This window comes from Muscardinus avellanarius, assembly GCF_963383645.1.
Source record: "Muscardinus avellanarius genome assembly, chromosome: 15".
Lineage (NCBI taxonomy): Eukaryota > Metazoa > Chordata > Mammalia > Rodentia > Gliridae > Muscardinus > Muscardinus avellanarius.
The window spans coordinates 50117083-50142936 of NC_137801.1; the positions used below are offsets into that span (position 1 = coordinate 50117083).

General features: G+C 42.3%; 1 protein-coding gene across 4 annotated transcripts in view; it reads right to left on the reverse strand.

Annotated features, from left to right (window-relative positions):
• Positions 1–7581: 7581 nt before the first annotated feature.
• The window catches only part of CLHC1 (clathrin heavy chain linker domain containing 1), a gene marked incomplete at both ends in the record, with an annotated part of 40623 nt that continues 22350 nt past the window's right edge, over positions 7582–25854 (reverse strand). For all 4 annotated transcript variants that reach the window (XM_080711118.1, XM_080711116.1, XM_080711117.1 and 1 more), the window contains 4 exons: positions 7582–7778; positions 16567–16746; positions 21090–21292; positions 22327–22501. In XM_080711118.1, coding sequence (XP_080567244.1) covers positions 7582–7778; positions 16567–16746; positions 21090–21292; positions 22327–22501 — 755 coding nt within the window. The remainder of the gene's footprint in view (positions 7779–16566; positions 16747–21089; positions 21293–22326; positions 22502–25854) is intronic.

Consider the following 25854-nt stretch of genomic DNA (forward strand, 5'->3'; position numbering starts at 1 on the left):
TGTGATCGCCTAACGCTCTTTAGTCTTAACGCAGGTGGTTGGAGTTGGGAGGAATCACTAGGAACCTAGATCTGGGGACCCCAGTTCCCTCTGGAACTGAGGGTGCTCAGCCGTTTAATGGCCCCCCTTGTCCTATGAGCCAGGCCTTGGGAGGCCCTTTTTGGCCTCGTGGTTGAGGGCAGTTACGTCAGAGATGTCCTTGCTCTCCACCCCTAAAGACTTGAGCCTAGGCTTCTGTGATCAGCCAGACTTCTTTCATGGCTTTTGCCCCTCTCTCTGTCTTTCCCTTTTCAAGTCCCTGTTAAACTGAATTGGCAGTCTGCAGTAGTCTTTGTCTTAAGAATGGCCTCCCCTTCTACCAAATAAAAAAATTGACTAAGACTGCCAGCACCTATTGTTTGAGTTGGTGATGTAGCCTTACACTCAGCCCTTAAGAAAGAACCCCATTGCCAGGCATGGTGGTACACGCTTGTAATCCCCGCGCTTGGGAGGTGGAGACAGGAGGATAGCGCAGGTTCAAAGCTAGCCATGCTGGCTTAAGAGACCCTTTTTTCAAATAAAAAAATATAAAAAAATAGGTGTCTAGGAGTGTAGCCTGGAGGTAGAAGGGTTTCCAGGAACCCCAGTACCACAAAAAAAGGAAGAAAGGAAGAAAGGAAAGGAAGGAAGGAAGGAAGGAAGGAAGGAAGGAAGGAAGGAAGGAAGGAGAAAGAAAGAAAGAAAGAAAGAAAGAAGGAAAGAAAACTACATATGGACAGATGAAACACTAAACTCTCCCTCCCCACCCTACTGTAGCCAAGGCTGCCACAATTGTTTCAACCCTGCAATCTTTTTTTTTTTTTTTGCGGGTCTGGGGATGGAACCCAGGGGCTTTTGACCTCCGAGCTATACCCCCTGCCCTATTTTTTATTCTTTATTTTGAAACCGGGTCTCACTGAGTTGCAGAGGGCCTCACTAAGTAGCTGAGGCTGTCCGCGAACTGTGATCCTCCAGGTCTCAGCCTCCCGAATGCTGGGATTACAAGCGTGCGCCACCACGCCCGGCTCAACCCTGCAATCTTTAAAGAAATCTGGATGGTCTTGTGCCAGAGCCAGCTTGCAAAAGTATGGGTTCTGAAGAAAGGAGTGAAGATGAAAAGAATTTTATTCAATGAATTTCATTCATAGAAATACTTAATTCTCTCATGGAAGGATCGCCAGTACACTCCCGGGTCGATATCTCTACTGACCGATCCCGGTTTTATCGTTCTTGTCCTATTTATACCGCTCCCAGTCAACTAACTCTCTTGATGTCACCACCTATGCACATAACGGTCAAACCAATCAACCCTGTGCCATCACCACCTGTGCACTTAACGTCAAACCAATCAATTCCACCTGAGCTTCTCTCAGACGTTGAACTTTCCATGACCCCAAACCTTATTGGCTCTCGGCAAAGGACAGTCAGAAGTATTCTTAAAGGGGAAAACCTTAATGGCTTCCCACAGTCTCAAAGGTTAAAGAACAGCTGAAGATAAGCTACTTCCATCTATCTTTCCTCCTTTTTACAAAATAGATCTAGTTGCCCAATAGTGTTATAATTTAAGCCTCCCTGATGGGGCCACGTGTCTCCATCCCCCAGCGCATACTGTGGCCATACTTGGGTGCAGAAAAAAAAACGAGAGCTTTCTTTAGTGTTTTGGGATCAAACTTTCCCCACTTTTGGAGAACACATGCTAGTGGAGATCCGGCTTTCACTTTGGATTGCTGGGATCCCATTTGAGAGAGAAAGGGTGAGGATTTAGTGGCCTGTCTGGGCAAGGTCACCCTCCCTCCCCAGAGCTTCCCAATCTAAAACCAATTACCTTCGCATTTAGGATATTGCTGGAATCTCATCTTAAGACAGAGAGAGGTATTTTGTGCTCAGAAGGTCGTCCTCCTGTCCCTGCACCCTGTGTGTATGTGGGGGCCTTGTGGGTGGCCTCATTTCCCACCAGTTTGCTGCCCACCGGGAGGGTATTAAATGGGAAGGGGCTTTGCCACTCTTTCCCCTTGCTCCATATTCCCCTGTCCTGAGAGTGGCCTCACAGTCCACAAGAAGGGTAATGCAGGCTTGAACTTTTAGTCACCCTCCATTCTGCCCTGCATTGCCCCTCCTACCTGTCCCTCCTCTCAATGAGGTTTTCCCTGAAAATATTCTGTAATTGTTGGTGTGTCTAAGAATCCTGAGCTACCCTGCCATCAGGTATGGCCTCCTCCTGAGTTTCCTCCTCTGAGGGCTTTCTTATGCAAATGGAGCTGCAACTGCCTGCTGAATGCTGACAAGGCCTCCTGGGTGCGGCCATTCACCTAGCAAGCCTGTCTGGCAATTATCTGGCTAAAACTTTTGACTTGGGCTTTTTCTTGAGCTCTTGTAGAAGCTTATCCATTCAGGCTTCCAATAGCTGCTGGGGACTACAAACTGCCATAGTTCACAGACCAACAGGGTGCACGTGGCTGCAGTTGCTAATGGCCATGCTTCCTAGATGCTGCCACCAAAAGCAAGCTAGCTTATCTCCCTAGAGCCTGTTTCTAACCACCAAAAAAAAACTCACTACCATTTTAGAAATGGGTGCTGGCTGGTGTCTCCTGTTTGGGGAGCTTTCTCTGTCCATTTACCCTCCTTTAGCTTATCTCCCTAGAACCTGTTTCCCATTGCTGGAGAAAAAAACTCACTGCTATTTAGAAATGGGTGCTGGCTGGTGTTTGAGTTTTCTGAAGGTGGGCCATGTACCTTTCTCTTTTTAAATTTAACTTTGTATAGGGCTTTTAAAAGAGCGTCCCATCTGTACTGTGGGCAGAATGGACGGGCACTCATTGGGCCTATCAAGCCTACGCTACTTAATGGGGAATGTTCCCCTCCCCTGGAGATTCTGTCATAGCTAGTCCATGGCAGGGGGGTCTCCACAGTTCCAGAGAGCCCGTTGGCGTCAGCACTCCAGTCATCCGCCAAGATATGATCCCATTTTGGGGAGAGTTACTGACCTCAAGATGCAGTGGCTTTCGGACCACTGGCAAGATGCCCTGGAAGTCACTTTCAGAGATGCAGTGATGCAAAGGCTTCACTATAGTTGTTTTAAAGCTCAACAGCTCTACAGCTGGAGCTAAAGCTGCTGCTGCCCACTGACCCACTGGCCAAAAAGTCCCGTGAAAAGTACAGAGCCATGTGCCCCATGTTGCCCCAAGATGTTGGGCACCAAATATGTCATGGTTTGAGAAACTGTCCCCAGGGATCTTTGTTAGACACCTGGGAATAATTTCCCAAAAACTCCCCAAAGAAACAACAACAAAAAAAAAAAAAACAGAAAAAAAGCGAGTTCTTGTCCTGAGCTAAGTATAAATACACATTATCCCGGACTCTTGCTGAAGATTTAAAGAAGTTTATTAAAAAGATAGAAATACAGAGGATAGTTACAGCCCCATGCCAGAATGACATGGGGGAATGGTTCAAATGAATGCCCCACCAAAGATACAGCATGTGGACCGGACTTTTTATACCCATGACCTCCATCTTATTTACGTAATTCTGACATAGTAAATGTCCTTGTAAGGTTCCTCCCCCAGCAAGGTGTGGCAAGGTGTCTCGGTTCCTGAAGGTCGACCCCTCCTCCCATCCTAGCTAGATTATTCAATTATTATGTAAACCTGTCTTTAGAATGAGGATGAGGAAGTCCTAGTTCCTCTCTCCTACACACTTGCTAATTACCTTTAGCTAGGTTAATTTACATTGGAATAATTGCCTGCTTCTAGGCAGAAACCAAGTCCTTTCACAGATTTGCCCCTCACCCAATTTTTGGAATATATTAATAATCATAGCTTTCTCAAATCTTCCTAGGCCATTCCCAATACTGGTACACCCAGCATTTGGGAGGCTGAGACAGGAGGATTTCAGGTTTGCGGCCAGCCTCAGCTATTACTTAGTGAGGCCCTTTGCAACTCAGTGAGACCCTGTTTCAAAATAAAGAATAAAAAATAGGGCTGGGGATATAGCTTGGAGGTAGAATGCCCCTGAGTTACACCCCCAGTACTGCCAAAAAAAAAAAAAAAGGAAAAAGGAAAAATGAAAGAAAGAAGAAACAAACAAACAAACAAGCCTGGCATGGTGGTGAAGGCTGAGACAGGAGGATGGCAGTTCACAGATAGCCTCAGCTATTTAGTGAGGCTCATTGCAACTTAGTGAGAAACCCTGTCTTAAAATAAATAATAATTTAAAAATAGGGGTGGAATCCCAGTACCGCCAAAAAAAAAGATAAGACAAATTATGACAAATTATCTAGTCAAAATAAATTTATCTTATGCATGAGGAAACACACACAAAGCTCAGCAGTAGCAGAGCTGAGCTGGTGGTGCACGCTTGTAATCCCAGTACTTTGGAAGCAGAGGCAGGAAGATAACATGTTCACAGGCAGCCTCAGCAACTTGTGAGAACTCCACAATTTAGTAAGACCCCATCTCAAAATAAAGAATAGCCAGGCATGGTGGTGCACGCTTGCAATCCTAGCATTCAGGAGGCTGAGACAGGAGGATCACAGTTCGTGGACAGCCTCAGCTACTTAGTGAGGGAGGCCCTTCACAACTCAGTGAGACCCTGTTTCAAAATAAAAAATTTTAAAAAATAGAGCTGGGGGTGTAGCTCAGAGGTAGAATGCCCCCGAGTTCCATTCCCAGTACTGCAAAAAAAAAAAGTTAAAAAATGGGGCTGGGCGTATAGCTCAAAGGTAGAATACCCTGGGTTCCATCCTCAGTACCACACACACATAAAACAAAACAAAACAAAAACTGATAGAGCTGGTCTACAGTGCAGGTTTCTGTGCCAGACCCATCTCATACTTCTTTCAGTGTGGATAACAGGGAGGCTGGTTCTGATAGATGAGTCGGATCATTTCTCTAAGGGAGCTCCTGCCCAGGCTGAGTCTAGCCACTTCATCCCTGATCCCATACTGAAACGGGGGTTTCTTGCGAGAAAACCCCGGCGAGTTCTTGTCTACGGTGAGCGAAGAATGACACCCGCAGACCTCAGGAAGGGGAGTAAAAGGTTTATTGGAAGCAGCAGGGGATGGGACAAGGGTGGCTGAACACCCCCAAAGGGTCTGGAACTCTGGGTCCAGCAGCTGCCTTCAGGACAATACTTGAGAGTAGCCCAAGCCAAATTGCCTTCAGGTGCAGGCTTCTTTCTTCCAGAGTCTGCACGATCTGCCAAAAGGGAATAGAGAAAAGTGGCCGAACACCCCTAAGGGCTGTCGGGTCTCTGTTGTCCAGTAGCTGCCTTCAGGTCACTACTCGAGTGTCGCCCGAGCCAAGTGCCGTCAATTACAAACTACCTTCTCCCAGAGTCCACGCGATCTGCCAGAAAAGAGGTACAGGTCACCCCTAGGGGCCTGGTCAGCCATGATGTCCAGCAGAGGCCTTCAGGTCACTACTCGAGAGTCGCCCGAGCCACGTGCCCTCAGATGCACTCTGCCTTCTCTCAGGGCCAACACGACCTGAGAGAGAGAGAACAGCTCCCCAGAAGGGGAGGGGGTCCCGAGCGGGAAGTCCCCGCTTTTGCCATCTGACTGGCTGATGCCTGACCGCTTGCAAGTCCGTTTGTGGTTAGGGTGACTCCAAGGAGAATTTGCATAGGACATTTGCAAGTCCTTTGAAGGGTCTCCTTTCAGGAATGCCAGACTTGCTCGGTGGGTTTGTTGATTAGGAAACTCAGGATGGCCTTGTGAAGCTTTGACCTTCTTATCTCTGAGCCTTTGGAGTTTCAGACATTTGTCGCCCCTCAGGAAACTCAGGAAATTAGCTTTTTTCTACCAAGGCCTTTTCCCTATCTGCCTATTTCCTTTCTATCTCCTCAATACCCAGTTTAGGTTTCCTGGAAAGGTCCAACCCCTTCCCAGAAACTGCGAAAATGGTCAATATGCCATTTCTGTCAACCAGTAAGTTTAAAGGCCATATGACCCTCCAATGAAATGCAACATCCATCTGGTTGGCCAATGGGTAAAGTGCCAACTCAACCTAAGACTGTATTTAACCCCAAGCATGGCCACTTTCTCTCTCTCTCTGACTGCTTCTCCTTTCGACCCCGCTGACTGAATAAATCTCTTGGCTGTATGGTTGTCTTCCATGCAGTGTTTTGCTCTTCAGGTAACAGCTTCCAAGTCCTAGATAGCTCAAACTCAATTCTTTCCCCTCCTCCTCTTGACTTTATGTCTTACTCTTCCAACTCCATTTGCCACCTTAAGTCCTTTTTTGGGGGATTGGGGGGTACTGGTGATGGAACCCAGAGGCATTCTACCTCTGAGGGACACCACCAGCCCTATTTTTTACTCTTTATTTTAAAACAGGGTCTCACTGAGTTGCAAAGGGCCTCAGTAAGTTGCTGAAGCTGTCTGAGAACCACAGTCCTCCTGTCTCAGCCTCCCAAATGCTGGGATTACAAACATGTGCCACCATGCCCAGCTTTCTTTATAATACATCTTCTCTGCTGACAGGTATCCCATTTCTACTTTTATGTAAGGTTTGTTTGGTCACCTGGCATGGTGGCACATGCCTGTAATCCCAGCTACTTGGGAGGCTGAGGTAGGAGGATCATAAGCTCAAGGGCAACCTCAGCAACTTGAGGTCTCAAAATTTAAGAAAAAAAGGGGGGGGGGAGCTTGGGATGTAGCTCAGTGGTGAAGACCCCCTGAGTTCAATCCCCAGCACCTAAAAAAAAAAAAAAAAAAAAAGCCGAGCATGGTGCACATGCTTGTAATCCCAGTACTTGGGAGGTCGAGACAAAAGAATCACACAGGTTCAAAGCCAGCCTTCTCATATACTTAGTGAGACCCTATTTCCAAATAAAAATATAAAAAAAGGTCTCTGAGTATAGGATAGAAGGCCCATGGGTTTCATCCCCAGTACAAAAACAAAACAAACAAACAAAAAAAGCTGGTTTTCCAAATATATATACATGGTACACGCCTTTAAACCAGCAGTACAAAATCATGATTATATGCTAGGTTTTTGCCAGCAAATCAACGTTTTTTTGTGTGTATTTGATACTGAAGTCTGAACCCAGGGCATGCTACCTCTGAGCTATACCTCCTGGTGTATTTTATTTTTTATTTTGAAACAGGGTCTTACTAAGTTGCTGAGGGCCTCACTAAGTTGCTTGACAGGACACCAACATCCTGCTTTTTCTGGTCAGGGAAGGCTTATAGCATTTGATATCTGGGAAATAAACCTATAGGCAGAAACTATCCTCACTTTCTTCAGTTTTTGCTATCAAATGAGATAATCAGAAAAGAATGTATCTATCCAGACATTATGTCTAAATAGAAATGCCTCTACTGTTTTATACAAAGATATAACCTTGGGTTTCATCAAGATTCAATATGAGAAGTGGCCATATAAGGGAAAGAAAGCAATTATATGAATGTTTCAAGGACAAACCTAAATATCATCAGAACAAAAGTGTGATTGATTTTTGAGAGCTTCATACTCGAGGTTTATTTAGAGTTATGCCAAAACTATTATGCCCAACAATTATATGTAAAATGTTATACAAGCTCCCTCAACTGGCTAAAATACAGAACTACCAAAAAATATGTTCCATTAAGTTGACTGTATCACCATCTTCAGAAATTTCTGAAACTCCAGCTTGAGATCGAAGAATGGCCATGATGTCATCAGATAATTTGTCAAAACCTTTCTGTAAACATACATTTGCCATTTCTTCCCACCTTTCCAGGGAGCAAAATGAATCATTTATCACAAGACGTTCTACTGCATCTGAGAAAAAAACATAGTATTGCAGTATAGCATTTGTTCTTTTTTTTTTTTTTTTTTTTTGGCATGGGGATGGAACCCAGGGGCATTCTACCTTCAAGCAACACACCCAGTCCTATTTTTTTATTCTTTATTTTGAAACATGGTCTCACTGAGTTGCAAAGGGCCTGACTGAGTAGTAGCTGAGGCTGTCTGTGAACCACCACCTCCTGTAGCCTCTCAAATACTGGGATTACAAGCGTGGGCCACTATGCCCAGCTCAATCTAGTTACTCTTAAACTCATCCTGATTCCCATAAATTTAGTGTTACAACATGTAGAATGCTTAGTCTAGCTCATGGCAAGTTCTCAACAGGGAGCTCTTTCTTCTCTTATCATTAATCTTTCTTGTCTCATTCAACCCTCGACCATCTCTCACATTCCACACTCCTCCACTCATCTTCTCTTTGGTAAGGTAGCAGATGGCGAAGAGCACAAGGCAGGGAGCTCAGAAAGTAAGTTCAGGCTCATCCTTATGCACACATTCTGCATGGCACTACGAGCAATTGTCAAATAACTGAGAAAATATTGCTTGAGTTTTCATGATCCTTCACTTTCATAAATGCATTAGTAGTGCTATTCCAATGGTTTAAGAAACTGTCCATATTCTTCATTATGTGGCTTCTATAATATATATATATATATATATATATATATATATATATATATATATATATATATAATTTTGGTGGTACTGGGGTTCCTGGAAACCCTTCTACCTCCGGGCTACACTTCCAGACATCTATTTTTTATATTTTTATTTGGAAACAGAGTCTCTTACTTCGAACCTGCACGATCCTCCTGTCTCCACCTCCCAAGTGCTGGGGGGTGGGGGGGTGGGGGGGGTGTTGGTTCAAGCAAGTGCCACCACGCCCAGCTTTCTTTCTGTGGAACTGGGAACTGAACCCAGAGACATTCTACCCCTCTGAGCTACATCCCCAGCCTAATTTTTAAATTTATTTATTCCTTCCTTCCTTCCTTCTTTCATTCAGGTCTGGGGATAGAACCCAGGGGCATGTGACCTCCAAGCTACACCTCCTGCCCTATTTTTTATTTTGAAAGAGCAGTGCTGGGTTCCTTTGTCTCCAGGTCTCCTGGCCCCTGTCCAAGCACTTCATTCACTCACTTGCAATTTTTTTTTTTTTTTTTTTTTTTTTTTTGCTTGTCTGGGGATGGAACCAAGGGGCATTCGACCTCCAAGCTACACCCCCTGCCCTATTTTTTATTCTTTACTTTGAAACCGGGTCTCACTGAGTTGCAGAGGGCCTCACTAAGTAGCTGAGGCTGTCTGCGAACCGCGATCTTCCGGTCTCAGCCTCCCGAATGCTGGGATTACAAGCGTGCACCACCACGCCCGGCTTCTTGTTTGTTTATTTATTTATTTATTTATTTATTTATTTATTTATTTATTTATTTATTGGTGGTACTGGGGTTCCTGGAAGCCCTTCTATCTCCGGGCTACACTCCCAGACCTATTTTTACATTTTTATTTGGAAACAGGGTCTCCTAAACCAGCGCAAGCAGCTAGCTTCGAACCTGCGCGATCCTCCTGTCTCTGCCTCCCAAGCGCGGGGATTACAAGCGTGCGCCACCATGCCCGGCTTGTTTTTTTATTTTGAAACAGGGTCTCACTAAGTTGTGAAGGGCCTAAGTAGCTGAGGCTGGCGTGAACCTGTGATCCTCCTGTCTCAGCCTCCCAAATACTGGGTTTACAAGTGTGCACCACAATGCCCAACCTATAAGCAATATTTTCTAAAGGAAATGGAATTATTTCATTTTTAAAAGAAATCCAATGACATTATTTACCTTTTTCCCCCCCTTTGGTACTGGGGATTGAACTCAAGGGTGCTCTAATGCTGAGCTCAACTGAGTCAGTCCTTTTTATTTATTTACTTAATTTATTCATTCTTTTATTTTTATTTTATTTTATTGAGGTACTAGGGATGGAACCCACGGGAATCCTACCTCCAAGCTACACCCCCAGCACTATTTTATATTCTTTATTTTGAAACAGGATCTCAAGGTCTCCCTGAGGTGCAAAGGGCCTCACTAAGTAAGTGAGGCTGGCCACAAACCCGAATCCTCCTGTCTAAGTCTCCCAAATGCTGGGATTACAAATGTGCACCACCATGCCTGGCTATTTATTTAATTTTATTTATTTATTTATTTATTTATTTATTTATTTGTGTATGTGTATGTGTGTGTGTTGTGGTACTGGAGATTTTACCCAGGGGCCTTCTACCTCTGAGCTACACCCCCAGCCATATATTTTATTTTTATTTTTGTTATTTTTGTTTGTTTTTATAGTACTGGGGATAGAAGCCAGGGGTATTCTACCTCTGAGCTACCCCCCCCCCAGCCCTATTTTTTATTCTTTATTTTGAAACAGGATCTCACTGAGTTGCAAAGGGCCTCACTAAGTAGCTGAGGCTGGTGGAGACCTGTGATCCTATCTTGGCCTCCCAAGTGCTGGGATTATAAGCATGCATCACCATGCCTAGTTCAATACACTTGTAATCCTAGCATTTGGGAGACTGAGACAGGAGGTTTGTGGTTCACAGACAGCCTCAGCTACTTACTGAGGCCCTTTGTAATTCAGTAAGACCCTGTTTCAAAATAAATAATAAAAAATGGGGCTAGGGGTGTAGCTCAGAGGTAGAAGGCCCTTGAGTTCCATACCCAGTACTGCAAAAAAAATAAATTTTTTTTCTATCAAATATTTTAGTTGAGACAACCAGGTATGGTGGCATACACTTGTAATCCTAGCATTTGGGAGGCTGAGACAGGAGGATCAAAGTTCACAGACAGCCTCAGCTACTTAGGCCCTTTGCAACTCAGTGAGACCCTGTTTCAAAATAAAGAATAAAAAAGAGGACTAAGGGTGTAGCTCAGAGGTAGAATGCCCCTGGGTTCCACCACCAATACTGCAAAATAATAATAATAATAATAATAATAATAATAATAATAATAATAATATTTTTCTATCAAATATTTTAGTTGAGACAGCGATGCATGGTTGCACACGTTTGTAATCCCAGCTTGCGGTAAGGAGATAGAAAGGAAATAGGCAGATAGGGAAGAGGCCTCAGTAGAAAAAAAAAGTTAATTTCCTGAGTTTCCTGAGAGGCCATGAATACCTGAAATTCCAAAGGCTCAGAGATAAGAAGGATCAGAGCTTCACAAAAGCCATCTGTTTACTAATCAAAAAACCCAAGAGCCAGCACAGAGCAAGTTGGACACTCCTACTGAATGAAAGGAGATTCTTCAAAGGACTTGCAAATACCCTATGCAAATCCTGAGAGCTGCTTCCCAGAATTCCTAAAGTCACCCTAACCAAAAGAGGTCGCAAACGATCAGGCCTTCGCCTTAGTCGGATGGCAAATTGGGGGCTTTCTCTCTTGGGACCCTTTTGGGGAGTGCCTGTCTCTCTCTCTCTCTCTCTCTCTCTCTCTCTCTCTCTCTCTCTCTCTCTCTCTCGAGTAGTGACCTGAAGGCCTCTCTGCTGGACATCAAGGCTGGCCAGGCCCCTAGGGGTGACCTGCACCTCTTTTCTGGCAGATCGCGTGGACTCTGGGAGAAAGTAGTTTGCAACTGATGGGCACTTGACTTGGGCAACACTCGGGTAGTGACCCTGAAGGCAGCTACTGGACCCCGGAGTTCTGACCGCCCTTTTAGGGTGTTCAGCCACTTTTCTCTATTCCTTCTGGCAGTGGAATCTGGAAGAAAGCAGCCTGCACCTGAAGGCAATTCGGCTTGGGCTACTCTCAAGTATTGTCCTAAAGGCAGCTGCTGAACCCATCCAGCCCCTTTGGGGTGTTTAGCCACTCTCCCCCCCATTCCCTGCTGCTTCCAATAAACCTTTTACTCCCCTTCCCGAGGTCTGCGGGTGTCATTCTTCACTCACCGTAGACAAGAACTTGGTAGGAAACGTTGAGTTCCTTCTTGGGGAACTCCATTTCATCTCAAGGAAACGCTGGGTTTCATCTCAAGAAACCCCCATTTCAGCGGGAGGCTGAGACAGGAAGAGAGCAGTTCACGGACAGCCTCAGCTACTTAGTGAGGCCCTTTGCAACTCAGTGAGACCTGGTTTCAAAATAGGGATGGAGGTGTAGCTCTGAGGTTGAATGCCCCCCTGGGATCCATCCCCCCAGTACTACAAAAAAAAAAAAAAAAAAAAAAAAAAAATATATATATATATATATATATATATATATATATATATATATTTGTAATGAGAATTTCAAAATATAAAATTATCTTCCTGTACCAGTATTGGGAATGGTCTAGGAAGATTTGAGAAAGCTATGATTATTAATATATTTCAAAAGTTGGATGAGGGGTAAATCTGTGCAAGGACTTGGTTTCTGCCTAAAAGCAGGCAACTATTCCAATGTAAATTAACCTAGATAAAGGTGATTAACAAGTCAATAGGAGAGGAGAACTAGGCCTGTCTCTATCTAAAGACAGATCTACATGATAAGCCAGCTAAGATGGTAGGAGGGGTGGACCTTCATGAAAGGAGACACTTTGCCACACCTTGCTGGGGGAGGTACCTTACAGGGTTAAGGGGAGGTACCTTACAGGGATGTTCACTATGTCACAATTACGTAAACAAGATGGAGGTCATGGGTATAAAATTTCCGGTCCACGTGCTGTATCTGGGGAGTGGTGAGTTGGCCTGGGCCACCCTCCCCGCTCATGCCATTTTGGCATGGGGCTGTAACTATTTTCTGTATTTCTATTTTCTGAATTTCTATCTTTTTAATAAACTTCTTTAAATCTTCAGCAACTGTCCAAGCTATGCATATTTATTCTTAGCTTAGGACAAGAACCCATGGTTTATTTCTGTTTTTGGTTGTTTTGGGTTTTGTTATGGGTTGGGGGAAAGTGTCTCCGGGACCCTAGCAGGGGTCCCCGTGTCATGGATTGGGAGAGTATGGTTGTGGGGAAACCATTCCCCGGGGACCCCTGCTAGGGTCCCAGACACACTTTCCCCCAACCCATAACAAAACCCCAAAACGACCAAAAACAGGAATAAATCGCGGGTTCTTGTCCTAAGCTAAGAATAAATATGCATAGCTTGGACAGTTGCTGAAGATTTAAAGAAGTTTATTAAAAGATAGAAATACAGAAAATAGAAATACAGCCCCATGCCAAAATGTCATGGGGGGGGGGTGACTTGAAATGAATACACCAAAGGGATTACACGTGGACTGGACTTTTTATACCCATGACCTCCATCTTGTTCACGTAATCCTGACGTATTGAATGTCCCTGTTAGGTACCTCCCCTTAACCCTGAAAGGTACCTCCCCCAGCAAGGTGTGGCAAGGTGTCTTCTTTCATGAAGGGCAAGGCCAAACCCTGCTCTATCCTACCTAGATCATCATGTAGATCTGTCCTTAGATAAAGGCCTAGTTCTCCTCTCTTAAGATCTGTCTTTAGATAGAGGAAGCCCTAGCTCCCCACTATTGACTTGTTCATTACTTTTAGCTATGTTAATTTACATTGGAATAGTTGCCTGCTTTTAGGCAGAAACCAAGCCCTTTCTTTACCCATGTCTGCCGCCATTCTGACACAACTATTTTGAAATATATCAATTATTTTCTTTTGAAATATATTAATAATCAGAGCTTTCCCAAATCTTCCTAGGCTGTTCCCAATACTGGTATACCTGGGGAACAGTTTCTACAAACCATATTCTCCCAAACCGTAACACTTCCCATAAGCCGGCCTCAGCTACTGAGTGAGGCTCTCAGCAACTTAGTGAGACCCTTTTTCCAAATAAAGTATAAAATAAGTCTGGGAGTATAGCCCAGAGGTAGAAAAGCCCCTGGGTTCCACCCCAGTACCACCAAAAATAATATAAAATAATTTTTTTTTTTTTTGGTGGTACTGGGCTTCCTGGAAACCCTTCTACCTCCAGGCTACACTCCCAGACCTATTTTATAGTTTTTTTTTGTTGTTGTTTTTGAAACAGGGTATCTGAAGCCAGCATGGCTGGCTTCGAAACTGCGCAATCCTCCTGTCTCCACCTCCCAAGTGTGGGGATTACAAGTGTATGCCACCACACCTGGCAAAATAATTTAAAAAATTATTTTCCCAAATATGTTTCCAGGTAATTACCATTCTTTTTGTACTTGGGATTAAACCCAGGGGCATTCTACCTCCAAGTTATGCCACTAACCTGTACCAGTATTGGGAATAGCCTAGGAAGATTTGAGAAAGCTATGATCATTAATATATTTCTAAAATTGGGTGAGGGGCAAATCTGTGCAAAGACTTAGTTTCTGCCTAAAAGCAGGCAACTATTCCAATGTAAATTAACCTAGATAAAGGTTAATTTCTTTAAATCTTCAGCAACTGTCCAAGCTATGCATATTTATTCTTAGCTTAGGACAAGAACCCGCGGTAATTTTCTGTTTTTGGTCCTATTGGGTTTTGTTGTGGTTTGAGGGAAATTGTGTCCGAGACCCTAACAGGGGTCGCCAGGAACAGTTTCCCCACGACCACATTCTCTCAAACCGTATCATAATTTGGCACCCAATGTGGGGATGACTTTGTTTTGGTTCATCACACTATGTCACTCTGTGGCGTGGTGCTTTACTCTAAGCTCTAGCTTTCCCTCTTTCTAAGGGTGCCAATCCGTAATATAACCCTATTTTTAGTTTCGAAATAGGGTCTCACTAGGTTGCTAAGGCTGGTCTCAAACCTTCGAGCCTCCTGTTTTAACTTCCAAAGTATTGGAATTATAGGCATGTACCATTATGCCTGGAAATTACCATTTTTTTTTCTTGATCGTAGACAGTAATTTAAAATCAAACTGTCGGAGCCGGGCGTGGTGGCGCACGCTTGTAATCCCAGCATTCGGGAGGCTGAGACCTGGAGGATCGCGGTTCGCGGACAGCCTCAGCTACTTAGTGAGGCCCTCTGCAACTCAGTGAGACCCGGTTTCAAAATAAAGAATAAAAAATAGGGCAGGGGGGTGTAGCCCGGAGGTCAAATGCCCCTGGGTTCCATCCCCAGACCCGCAAAAAAAAAAAAAAAAAAAAAAAAAAAAAATCAAACTGTCTTTTTAAGCTTCTCTGCTAAATTAATGACAGAGGGAAAAGTGAAATTTAATTTGTTAGTCTCAATCCTACTGCAGAGTTAGGTTCAAAATGAATATCATATGTAAAAATGCTTGTATTTGAGCCAGGCATGGTGGCACATGCTTGTAATCTCAGCTTTTGGGAGGCTAAGACAGGAGGATCACAGCTCACAGACAGCCTCAGCTACTTAGTGAGGCTCTTTGCAACTCAGTAAGACCCTGTTTCAAAATAAAGAATAAAAAATTAGGGATGGGGGTGTAGCTCAGAAGTAGAATGCTCCTGTGCTCCATCTCTTGTACCGCCAAAAAAAAGCATGAATTTGGTTTATGGATTAAGATACAAAAAGTTTATATTTAAATAACACTTAAAATGCATAGGAAAGTTGCTAAATATACAGTTTTAGAAAAAAGTGTTAGCAGCCAGGCATGGGGGCACATGCTTATAATCTCAGTACTTGGAAGGCTAAGACAGAATGATTGGAGGTTTGTGGCCAACCTCATCTACTTATGAGGCCCTCTGCAACTTAGTGAGACCCTGTTTCAAAGTAAAGAATAAAAAATTGGGCTGGGGGTATAGCTTATAGGTCGAATGCTCCTGGGTTCCATTCCCAGTACTGCAAAAAAAAAAAAAAAAAGAAAAGAAAAGTGTTAGCTATTACAATTATTATGACACTCCCCTTGAGCTTAATAAAGATTCTCTCTTCATTCTAATTCTCTCAATAAATATATAATATTCCCAAAAGATTATTCTTATATGGTAATCTATATTTTTTTATTTATTTATTTTTTGTGGGTCTGGGTATGAAACCAAGGGGCATTCGACCTACAAGCTATACCCCCTGCCCTATTTTTTATAAATCACTAAGTTACAGAGTGCCTTACTAAGTAGCTGAGGCTGTCTGGAACTGTGATCCTCCTATTTCAGCCTCCCAAATGCTGGGATTACAAGGGTGTGCCACCACGCATAGCTTTATTTTATTTATTTATTTATTTATTTATTTATTTATTTATTTATTTATTTTTGTGGTACTAGGGATTGAACCTAAGGCAGTTTACCTCTGATTTATACCCCAGCCCTTTTATTTTATTTTATTTTGTTTTTGGTGGTACTGGGGTTCCTGGAAACCCTTCTACCTCTATGCTACACTCCCAGACCTATTTTATATTTTTATTTGGAAACAGGGTCTCTTAAGCCAGCGAGGCTCACTTTGAACCTGCACAATCTTCCTGTCTCCGCCTCCCAAGCGAGGGGATTACAAGTGTGAGCCACCAAGCCTGGCACCCCAGCCCTTTTAATCCTTTGCTTTTTTTTGTTTGTTTGTTTGGTGGTACTGGTGATGGAACCCAGGGGCAGTCTACCTTTGAGCTACATGCTCAGTCCTATTTTTTATTCTTTATTTTTGAAACAGGGTCTCACTGAGTTGCAAAAGACCTCACTAAGTAGCTAAAGCTGGCTTTGAACTGTGATCCTCCCGTCTCAGCCTCCCGAATGCTGGGATTACAAGTGTGTGCCACTTCGCCCAGCTTTAATTTACATTTTGAACACCTAAAGTTAGCATTTGCTAAGGAGGTACTCTAAGAAAAACTTGAAGTAACCCATACATAGTCATATTGAACTTTCCCTAAATAACCCACTACTATTTCTTTCATAACATTTTACTTACCTTTCCCACCTTTATTTATTTCTTGAAGTAGTTTAATGCCAACCTTTTCCATATTCTTAGAGAACAGATGAAGTATGGCAAGTCCAAAAGATAAAAGTGGTGGTTTACCATTTCTTTCTTCAGTGAGACATCGAATTAATTCAGTTTGGGGACATAATGTTATTATCTGCATCAGGTCATCTGAAAGTAAAAATAAAAAACTGTACCTAGACATCCTAATATTATAAATATTATAAATCAACTAAAACAGACCATCTAATGTCTCTATCTGCCAATCCACACTTTTTTCTAATCCTTCCAAACCTTCCTCAGTAACTCACTCCAACACAACTAAACAGTACTATTACCAATCCAAATACATACATACATACATATGAAAACATATGTATGTCCCTTCTCTTTCTTGGCTGACCTCACTTAACATAATGTTCTCCAGATCTTTCCATCTTCTTGTGAATGCCATGATTTTGTTCTTTATAGCTGAATAGAATTCCATTGTGTATATTTCCCATAATTTTGCAATCCATTCATCTGTTGATGGAGACCTGGGTTGGTTCCTTATTTTGGCTATTATGAATTATGCTGCTATAAACATTGGTATGCATATGTTACTGTAGTTCTCTGATTTCAATCCCATTGGTAAAATACCCAGGAGTGGTACAGCTGGATCATATGGTGGATCTATTCCCAGTTTTCTAAGAAATCTCTACACTGATCTCCATAGCAACTGAACTAGTTTGCATTCCCACCAACAGTATAAAAGAGTTCCTCTTTCCCCACATCCTCGCCAACATTTGTTGTTATTTGATTTCTTTATACTTGCCACTCTGATTGGTGTTGGATGGAATCTCAGCGTAGTTTTGATTTGCATCTCCCTGATGGCTAATGATGTAGAACATTTTTTCATGTATCTATTGGCCATTTGTATCTCCTATTTTGTGAAGTATCTATTCAGGTCAGTTGCTCTTTTTTTTTTTTTTTTTTTTGAAGTTCTGGGGATGGAATCCAGGGGTGTTTTACCTTCAAGCTATACCCCCTGTCCTATTTTTTATTCTTTATTTTGAAACAGGGTCTCACTAAGTTGCGGAGGGCCGAAGTAGCTGAGGCTTTCTGTGAACCGCACTCCTCTGGTCTCAGCCTCCCAAATGCTGGGATTACAAGCCTGCACCACCATGTCTGGCACGCCCATTTCTTGATTGGGTTATTGGTTTTGTTAGGGAGCATTGGGGATACCAGAGGGCCTCCGGATAATGAAGGGGAAACCTCAGCAAAGCTAGAATGGAAGGATAGGAGAGGAAGAAAGCTGAGGTTGATTAATGGAGGAGCTACATCCAAGTATGTGTAAAAGTATAAATATAGCATGGTTAATTTGGATACAATTGTTGGGAAGGGGAACAGGGGGTGGGGAGAGGGCCCTAAGCACAGTCTAAATGTATACCATTTTCAATATGTTCCACTTATAAATAAAAGAAAAAAACAAATACACACACACACACACACACACACACACACACACACGCCAGTGCATGCCTATAATCTCAGTACTTGGAAGGCTAAGACAGGAGGATGACAGGCTTATAGCCAGCCTTACAACTTAGTGAAACCCACTTTTTTTTTTTAATGGTATTGGGGATAGAACCCAGGGGCCCTCTACCTCCGGGCTATACTACCAGACCTATTTTATATTTTATTTGGAAACAGGGTCTCGCTTAGTTGCTGAGAGCCTCACTAAGTAGCTGAGGCTGGCTTTGAACCTGCACAATCCTCCTGTCTCAGCCTCCCAAGCACGGGGATTATAAGCGTGTGCCACCACGTCCGGCTGTGAGACCCACTTTTTAAAATAAAAAATAAAGTGCTCACTTCGGCAGCACATATACTAAAATAAAAAAAATAAAGCATGCTTGTAATCTCCATGCTTGGGAGGCTGAGACAGGCGGATCGCACAGGTTCGAAACCAGCCTCAGCTACTTAGTGAGGCTCTCAGCAACTTAGTGAGACCCTATTTCCAAATAAAATATAAAATAGGTTTGGGAGTATAGTCTGGAGGTAGAAAGCCTCTGGGTCCCACCCCCAATACCACCAAAAAAAAAAAATGCATCAAATTACTATCTTTGAAAAAAAGTGACAAACTGGCAATTAGGAAACTTAAATTCTAGTCATAGTTCTGGCAATCACTTAATCTTTTATAACTCTGTTTTCATATCTGAAAAGCACTAAAAATGGAGATAATTTTTTCCTATTTTTTATTCTTTATTTTGGAACAGGGTCTCACTGAGTTGCAAAGGGCCTCACTAAGTAGCTGAGGCTGTCTGCAAACTGTGATCCTCCTGTCTCAGCCTCCCCAATGCTGGGATTACAAGCATGTGTCACCACTCCCAGCTTGGAGATAATTTTTAAGAATCTATTATTTATGGTACTGGGGATGGAACTTAGGGGTTCTACCTCTGAGCTACAGCTCTAGCCCTGTTTTATTTTATTTTGAAACAAGGTCTCACTACACTAGGTTAATGAGAGTCTTACTACTTGTTAAAGCTGGTCTCAAACCTACAATCCTCCTGTTTGGGATTACAGGCATGTATCACAATGCCTGGCTCATTTGTCTATTTTTGAACCCCAAAAGAACAGGTTCATATGGCTTAATATACTAGTTAACCATTGAGATAACCTAAAGCTAATTTTGATTTGTATTTTTAAATTTATAAACTTCGCCGGGCATGGTGGCGCATGCTTGTAATCCCCGAGTTTGGGAGGCAGAGACTGGTTTTGAGCCAGCCTCACTGGCTTAAAAGACCCAGTTTCCAAGTAAAAAATATAAAATAGGTCTGGGAGTGTAGCCCGGAGGTAGAAGGGCTTCCAGGAACCCCAGTACCACCAAAAAAAAAAAAAATTATAAACTTCATATTATATTCCACCTTAGTGTTAAACCCAGCACAATTTTTTATTTTTTTATTTTTTTGGTACTGGGGATGGAACCCAGGGGCACTGAAACTCTGAGATATACCCCCAACCCTATTTTTAGTACTTTTTTATGTTTGAAACCGGGGCCCACTGAGTTGTGAAGGGCCTCACTAAGTAGCTGAGGCTGTCTTTGAACAGCAATTATCCAGTCTCCACCTCCCTCCCAAATGCTGGGGAAAAAAGGGTGCGTCACCACGCCCAGTCCCAGCCCAATTCTATTTACTTGGAACAAAGTCTCACTAGGTTGATGAGAGTCTCACTATTTGCTGAGGTTATACTAGAACCTGTGATCCTCTTGTCTCAGCCTCCCAGGTACTGGGATGATAAGGCATGCACAACCATGCCAGGCTAATTTCCTAAATTTTTTTTTTTTTTTTTTTTTTTTTTTTTTTGGTGGTACTGGGGGTGGAACCCAGAGGCTTTCTACCTCCGGGCTATACTCCCAGACCCATTTTATATTTTATTTGGAAACAGGGTCTCACTGAGTTGCTGAGAGCCTCACTATGTAGCTGAGGCTGGAATTCGAACCTGTGCGATCCTCCTGTCTCAGCCTCCCAAGCACAGGGATTACAAGGGTGTGCCACCACGCCCGGCTTTAATTTCCTAAATTTTACAAAGTAAAAAGATTCTTCTTAGGCCACGCTAGGAGTAATTTTCAGAATAATATCTAAGAACCTTTCAAGAACCCCAGTACCAACAACAACAAAAAAACTATCATAAAAAGCCAGGCATGCTGTTGAACGCTTATAATCCCTGTGCTTGGGAGGCTAAAACAGGAGGAAAACAGGTTTGAGGACAGCTTCAGCTATTAGTGAGGTCCTCTGCAACTTAGTGAGACCTTATTTCAAAATAAAAAATAAAAAATAGGGCTAAGGGTATAGCTCTGAGGTAGAATGCCCCTGGGTTCCATCCCCAGTACCACACACACACACACACACACACACACACACACACACACACACACAAAAGAACTATCATAACCACAATTAGCAGTCTCAAAAGCAATAAAAGTAGTCTAGTGTTTACTAAACAAATATCTACTGTGCTGGGAACTAGCATGTATTAATTCAAGGCATTTACTACTCAGAGTTAGCTAGATATTATTTTCATATTACAAATGAGAAAACAGGCTTAGAGAAGTTAATTTTCTCTAAATTATATAATTTACCCTGTTTCAAAGTAAAGAATAAAACTGGGCGTGGTGGCTCATGCTTGTAATCCCAGTACTTGGGAGGCTGAGAAAGGAGGATTGCGCAAGTTCAAAACCAGCCTCAGCTACTTAGTGAGGCCCTTTGCAACTCAATGAGAGACTGTTTCAAAATAAAGAAAAAAATAGAACTGGTGCTGGGGGTGCAGCTTCAAGGTAGAATGAATGCCCCTGAGTTCCATCCCTAATACCTAAAAAAAAAAAAAATGCTGACCGAAAGAATGTGCTGTAGTTCCCACCAACAGTAAAGTAGCTGAAGCTGTCCTTGAGCCACGATCTTCCTGTCTCAGCCTCCCAAATGCTGGGATTACAAGCATACGCCACCACAGCCAGCTCATTAGTAGGCTTTTTTACTTACCAGGACTAAAGTCCTTGAATTGTTGGATGTATTCCATGGCCCCATGAATCTGACCCTGTTTACACAGGCAAAGGAGAACTTTCTTGTGCAGACCACATTCACCATAGATAATTTGAGCCAGAGCCAGGTATTTTGCCTTATTAAAAGTATCATGGTCTGCATGTTTACAAATCACATCTCCAGCCTCCTCAGAAAAGGTCAACCTAAAGTAAGCAAATCAATAAAGAACATGTTGAGGAGTTTTTATTTTTTATTGAACCCAGGTACATTTTACCTCTGAGCTCCAGTCCCAGCCCGATTCTTTTTCTTTCTTTCTTTCTTCATTTATCTATTTATTTATGTTTGTTTGTTTATTTATTTATTTATTTATTTTGTGGTACTGGAGATGAATCCAGTAGCATTTTACCTCCGAACTACATGCCCAGCCTTTATTATTATTATTATTATTATTATTATTATTATTTATTTATTTATTTATTTATTTTGAAACAGGGTCTCATTGAGTTGCAAAGGGCCTCACTAAGTAGCTGAGGCTGGCCGGGAACTGTAATCCCCCTGTCTCAGCCTCCCAAATACTGGGATTACAAGCGTGCATGACCACGCCCAGCATCTATCTACCTATCTTTCTTCCTTCCTTTCTTTCTTCCTTCCTTTCTTTCTTTCTTTCTTTCTTTCTTTCTTTCTTTCTTTCTTCCTTTCTTTCTTTCTTTCTTTTTCTTTTTACTTTTTCTATTTTTTTCTTTTTTTGTGGTACTGGGGATGGAACCCAGGGGCATTCTACCTCCAAGCTATATCCCTAGCCCTATTTTTTATTCTTTATATTTTGAAACAGGGTCTCACAAGTTGCAAAGGGCCTCGCTAAGTAGCTGAGGCCAGGGTCCTCCTGTCTCAGCCTTCCAAGTGCTGGGATTACAAGTGTGCACCACCATGCCCAGCTTTTACTTACTTATTTTACTTACTTACTTACTTACTTACTTACTTACTTACTTACTTACTTAGAAACAGGATTTCACTATGTTACTGTGTACTGATCTGGAACCTGTGATACTCCCAAGTACTGGAATTCCTGGTATATACCACCATACCCAGCTAGTAAATACTTTTAAACTGGTTAATTGCAATGGGGATCTGAAGTAAATGTTCAAATAATGTATGATAAGAAAACTATTATGACTTCAGAACAAACATCTGTATTAGCCTAATGTCACAATTAAATTAAAAACTTAATTTTTCTTACTTTTCCTGGGTGACCCAGTTGATAACTAAATCAAGCCGTTTTTCAGATAATCCACATTTGATCCCTTCCAGGGTTAGATCTGCACCAACAGGATGTCTAAAAGCATGACTTGTGCTAAATATAGCCTCAAAAAATAAGAGCAATGGAAGAGGCTTTCCTCTAATTTTTCCAACAGCTAAAAAAGAAGAAAATTTTTGAGTCAAATACTTGAAGAAATAGTCTTCTTCTACTTGTTTCATGGTACTATTTTCATCTTTGCATTTTCTAAAACTCTAATAATATATAGATTAAGACTTTTTTATTTATTATCTTTTTTGCAGAAATGGAGATTGAACCCGGGGGCATTCTACCTCTGAGCTCCCCCTCCAGTCCTATTTTTAATTCTTTATTTTGAAACAGGGTCATTGAGTTGCAAAGGGCACAGTTGTGGAGGGCATCACTAAGTAGCTGAGGCTGGCTGTGAACCTGCAATCCTCCTGTCACAGTTTCCCAAATACAAGTGTGTGCCACCATGCCCGACTTAAACATATAGTTAAATATATATACATATATAAATATATATGTATACATAGTGGTATTGGGGTTGGAACCAGGGGCATTCTGCATCTTAGCTACATCCCCGACCCTATTTTTTATTCTCTATTTTTTGAAACAGGGTCTCACTGAGTTGCAAAGGGCCTCACTAAGTAGCTGTCCTCAAGCTGCAATCCTCCTGTCTCGGCCTCCAAATGCTGGGATTACAAGCACACACTACCATGCCCGGTTCCTAAATTTTATATTTTGGATAATGACTAAATAGCATTATTCATAACATGTGAAGATGGAGGCAAATATTGGAGTGATTTTTCTATAAGCCAAGAGATGCAAAAAATTGCTGACAGAAGATACAAGATCTCCCTTAGAACCTCCAGAAGGAAACAACCTTGTTTTGACACCTTTGTTTTAGACTTCTCACCTCCAGAACTATGAAAAGATTAATTATTTTCTTTCAAGCTATAGAGTTCTCTGGTTAATAAGGTAAATCTTCCATGACCTAAGGAAAAATATGATTTGAACAAAGAAAATAAAAGATGTAGTTGCAAATATATTAAGGATAATATATTATGCAAGCTACATCAAATGAGATAAATATAAAACTAGATATTCAGAGCTACTGGATATTTAGTCAGATGTACCCTAATTTTGAATATAATTTGGAGAATGTCAAAATGATGTGTGTGTGTGTGTTACTGGGGATGGAACCCAGGGGCATTCTACCTCTGAGTTACACCCTCAGCCTTATTTTCTATTCTTTATTTTGAAACAGGGTCTCACTGATTTGCAAAGGCCCTCACTAAGTAGCTGAGGACGTCCGTGAACTGTGATCCTCCTGTCTCAGCCTCCCAAATGCTGGAATTACAAGCGTACGCCACCACACTCGACACAAAATGAAATCTTTTAAAAATATACTAATATGGGTATATTCATTCGAGTCACCCCTCCATGCCACTCTGGCATGGGGCTGTATTTATATTTTCTGTATTTCTACCTTTCTAATAAACTTCTTTAAATCTTCAAAAAATATTAGTATATGTAAATTGTACAAATTAATGGATTTCTTTGTAACGTTTTCATACCCACCCTCATTACCTTCTCTTATGCTCTCTCCCCTGGGTTCTCTTTCTCTTCCCTAATATTCCCCCTTTCACTTTCATGTTCTCTTTTTTCTTCTAGATTCCATGAGAGAAAACATGTGATATTTGTCTTTTTGATCCTGTCTCATTTTGCTTAACATAAGGTGCTCCAGTTTCAACCATTTTTTTGCAAATGACATACCTGGCATCTATATCCATTCTTTAATCTCTATTTTCAGTGTTATAATTTTCATTAAAGCCGGGCGTGGTGGCGCATGCTTGTAATCCCAGCATTTGGGAGGCTGAGGCCGGAGGATCACGGTTCGTGGACAGTCTCAGTTACTTAGTGAGGCCCTCCGCAACTCAGTGAGACCTGGTTTCAAAATAAAGAATCAAAAATAGGGCAGGGGCTGTAGCTCGGAGGTCGAATGCCCCTGGGTTCCATTCCCAGACCCGCAAAAAGAAATTTCATTGAGGTCTTTCACCATCTTGGTTTAGGTTTATCCCTAAGTGGTGGTGGTGGTGTTTCTTTCTCATCTTCTTTGTCAAAGCTGTTGTAAATGAAATTATTTTCCTGATTTATTTCTTAGCAATTCATTATTGTATATAGAAAAGCTAGCTACCTTTTTTTTAGGTTTTTTTTTTTTTTTTTTTGGTGGTGCTGGGGGTGGAACCCAGGGGCTTTCTACCTCTGGGCTATACTCCCAGACCTATTTTATTTTATTTATTTATTTATTGCGGGTCTGGTGATGGAACCCAGGGGCATTTGACCTCCAAGCTACAACCCCTGCCCTATTTTTTATTCTTTATTTTGAAACCGGGTCTCACTGAGTTGCAGAAGGCCTCACTAAGTAGCTGAGGCTGCCCGCGATCTGTGATCCTCCAGGTCTCACAGCCTCTCAAATGCTGGGATGACAAGTGTGCGCCACCACGCCCGGCTTTTTTTTTTTTTTTTTTCCTTTTTTATATTTTATTTGGAAACAGGGTCTCACTAAGTTGCTGAGAGCCTCACTAAGTAGCTGAGGCTGGCTTCGAACCTGTGCAATCCTTCTATCTCAGCCTCCCAAGCATGGGGATTACAAGTGTGCACCACCACACCCAGCTCATTTTTTGTATGTTGATTTTGTATCCTGCCAGTTTGCTCAATTTATCAGTTCTAAGAGGTTTCTGGTGAACTCTGGGTTTTCTACATTATCTACATAATGTAGATATAGGCATAATTATTTTTTATTTATTATCTTTTTTGCAGAAATGGAGATTGAACCCGGGGGCATTCTACCTCTGAGCTCCACCTCCAGTCCAGTTGCAAAGGGCCTCACTAAGTTGCTGAGGCTGTCCGCAAACCGCGATCCTCCTGTCTCAGCCTCCCAAATACTGAGATTACAAGCATGTGCTACCATGCCCGACTTTTATTTATTTATTTATTGTGTGTGTGTGTGTGTGTGTGTGTGTGCGCGCGCACGCGTGCGCACGTGCACGTGTGTGTGTGTGTTTGTGTGGTACTGGGGATTGAAGCCTGGGGCATTCTACCTCTGAGCTATATCCCCAGCCCAATTTTTTTTTTTTTTAAAACAAGGTCTCGAGCCAGACATGGTGGTGCACACTTGTAATTCCAGCGCTTGGGAGGTGGAAACAGGAGGATCACGTAGGTTCGAAGCCAGCCTTGCTGTCTTGAGACCCTGTTTCCAAATAAAAATATAAAAAATAGGTGTATGGGAGTGTAGCCCGGAGGTAGAAGGGTTTCCAGGAACCCCAGTACTGAGGCTGGCCACAAACTTGTAATCCTCCTGTCTCAGCCTCACAAGTATTGGGATTATAGACATGTGCCACCATGTCCAGTTTATTAAATCTTGATAGTGAGTATATGTATGTTAATATGTTTCTCCATACTTTATATACTTCAAAGATTTTATAT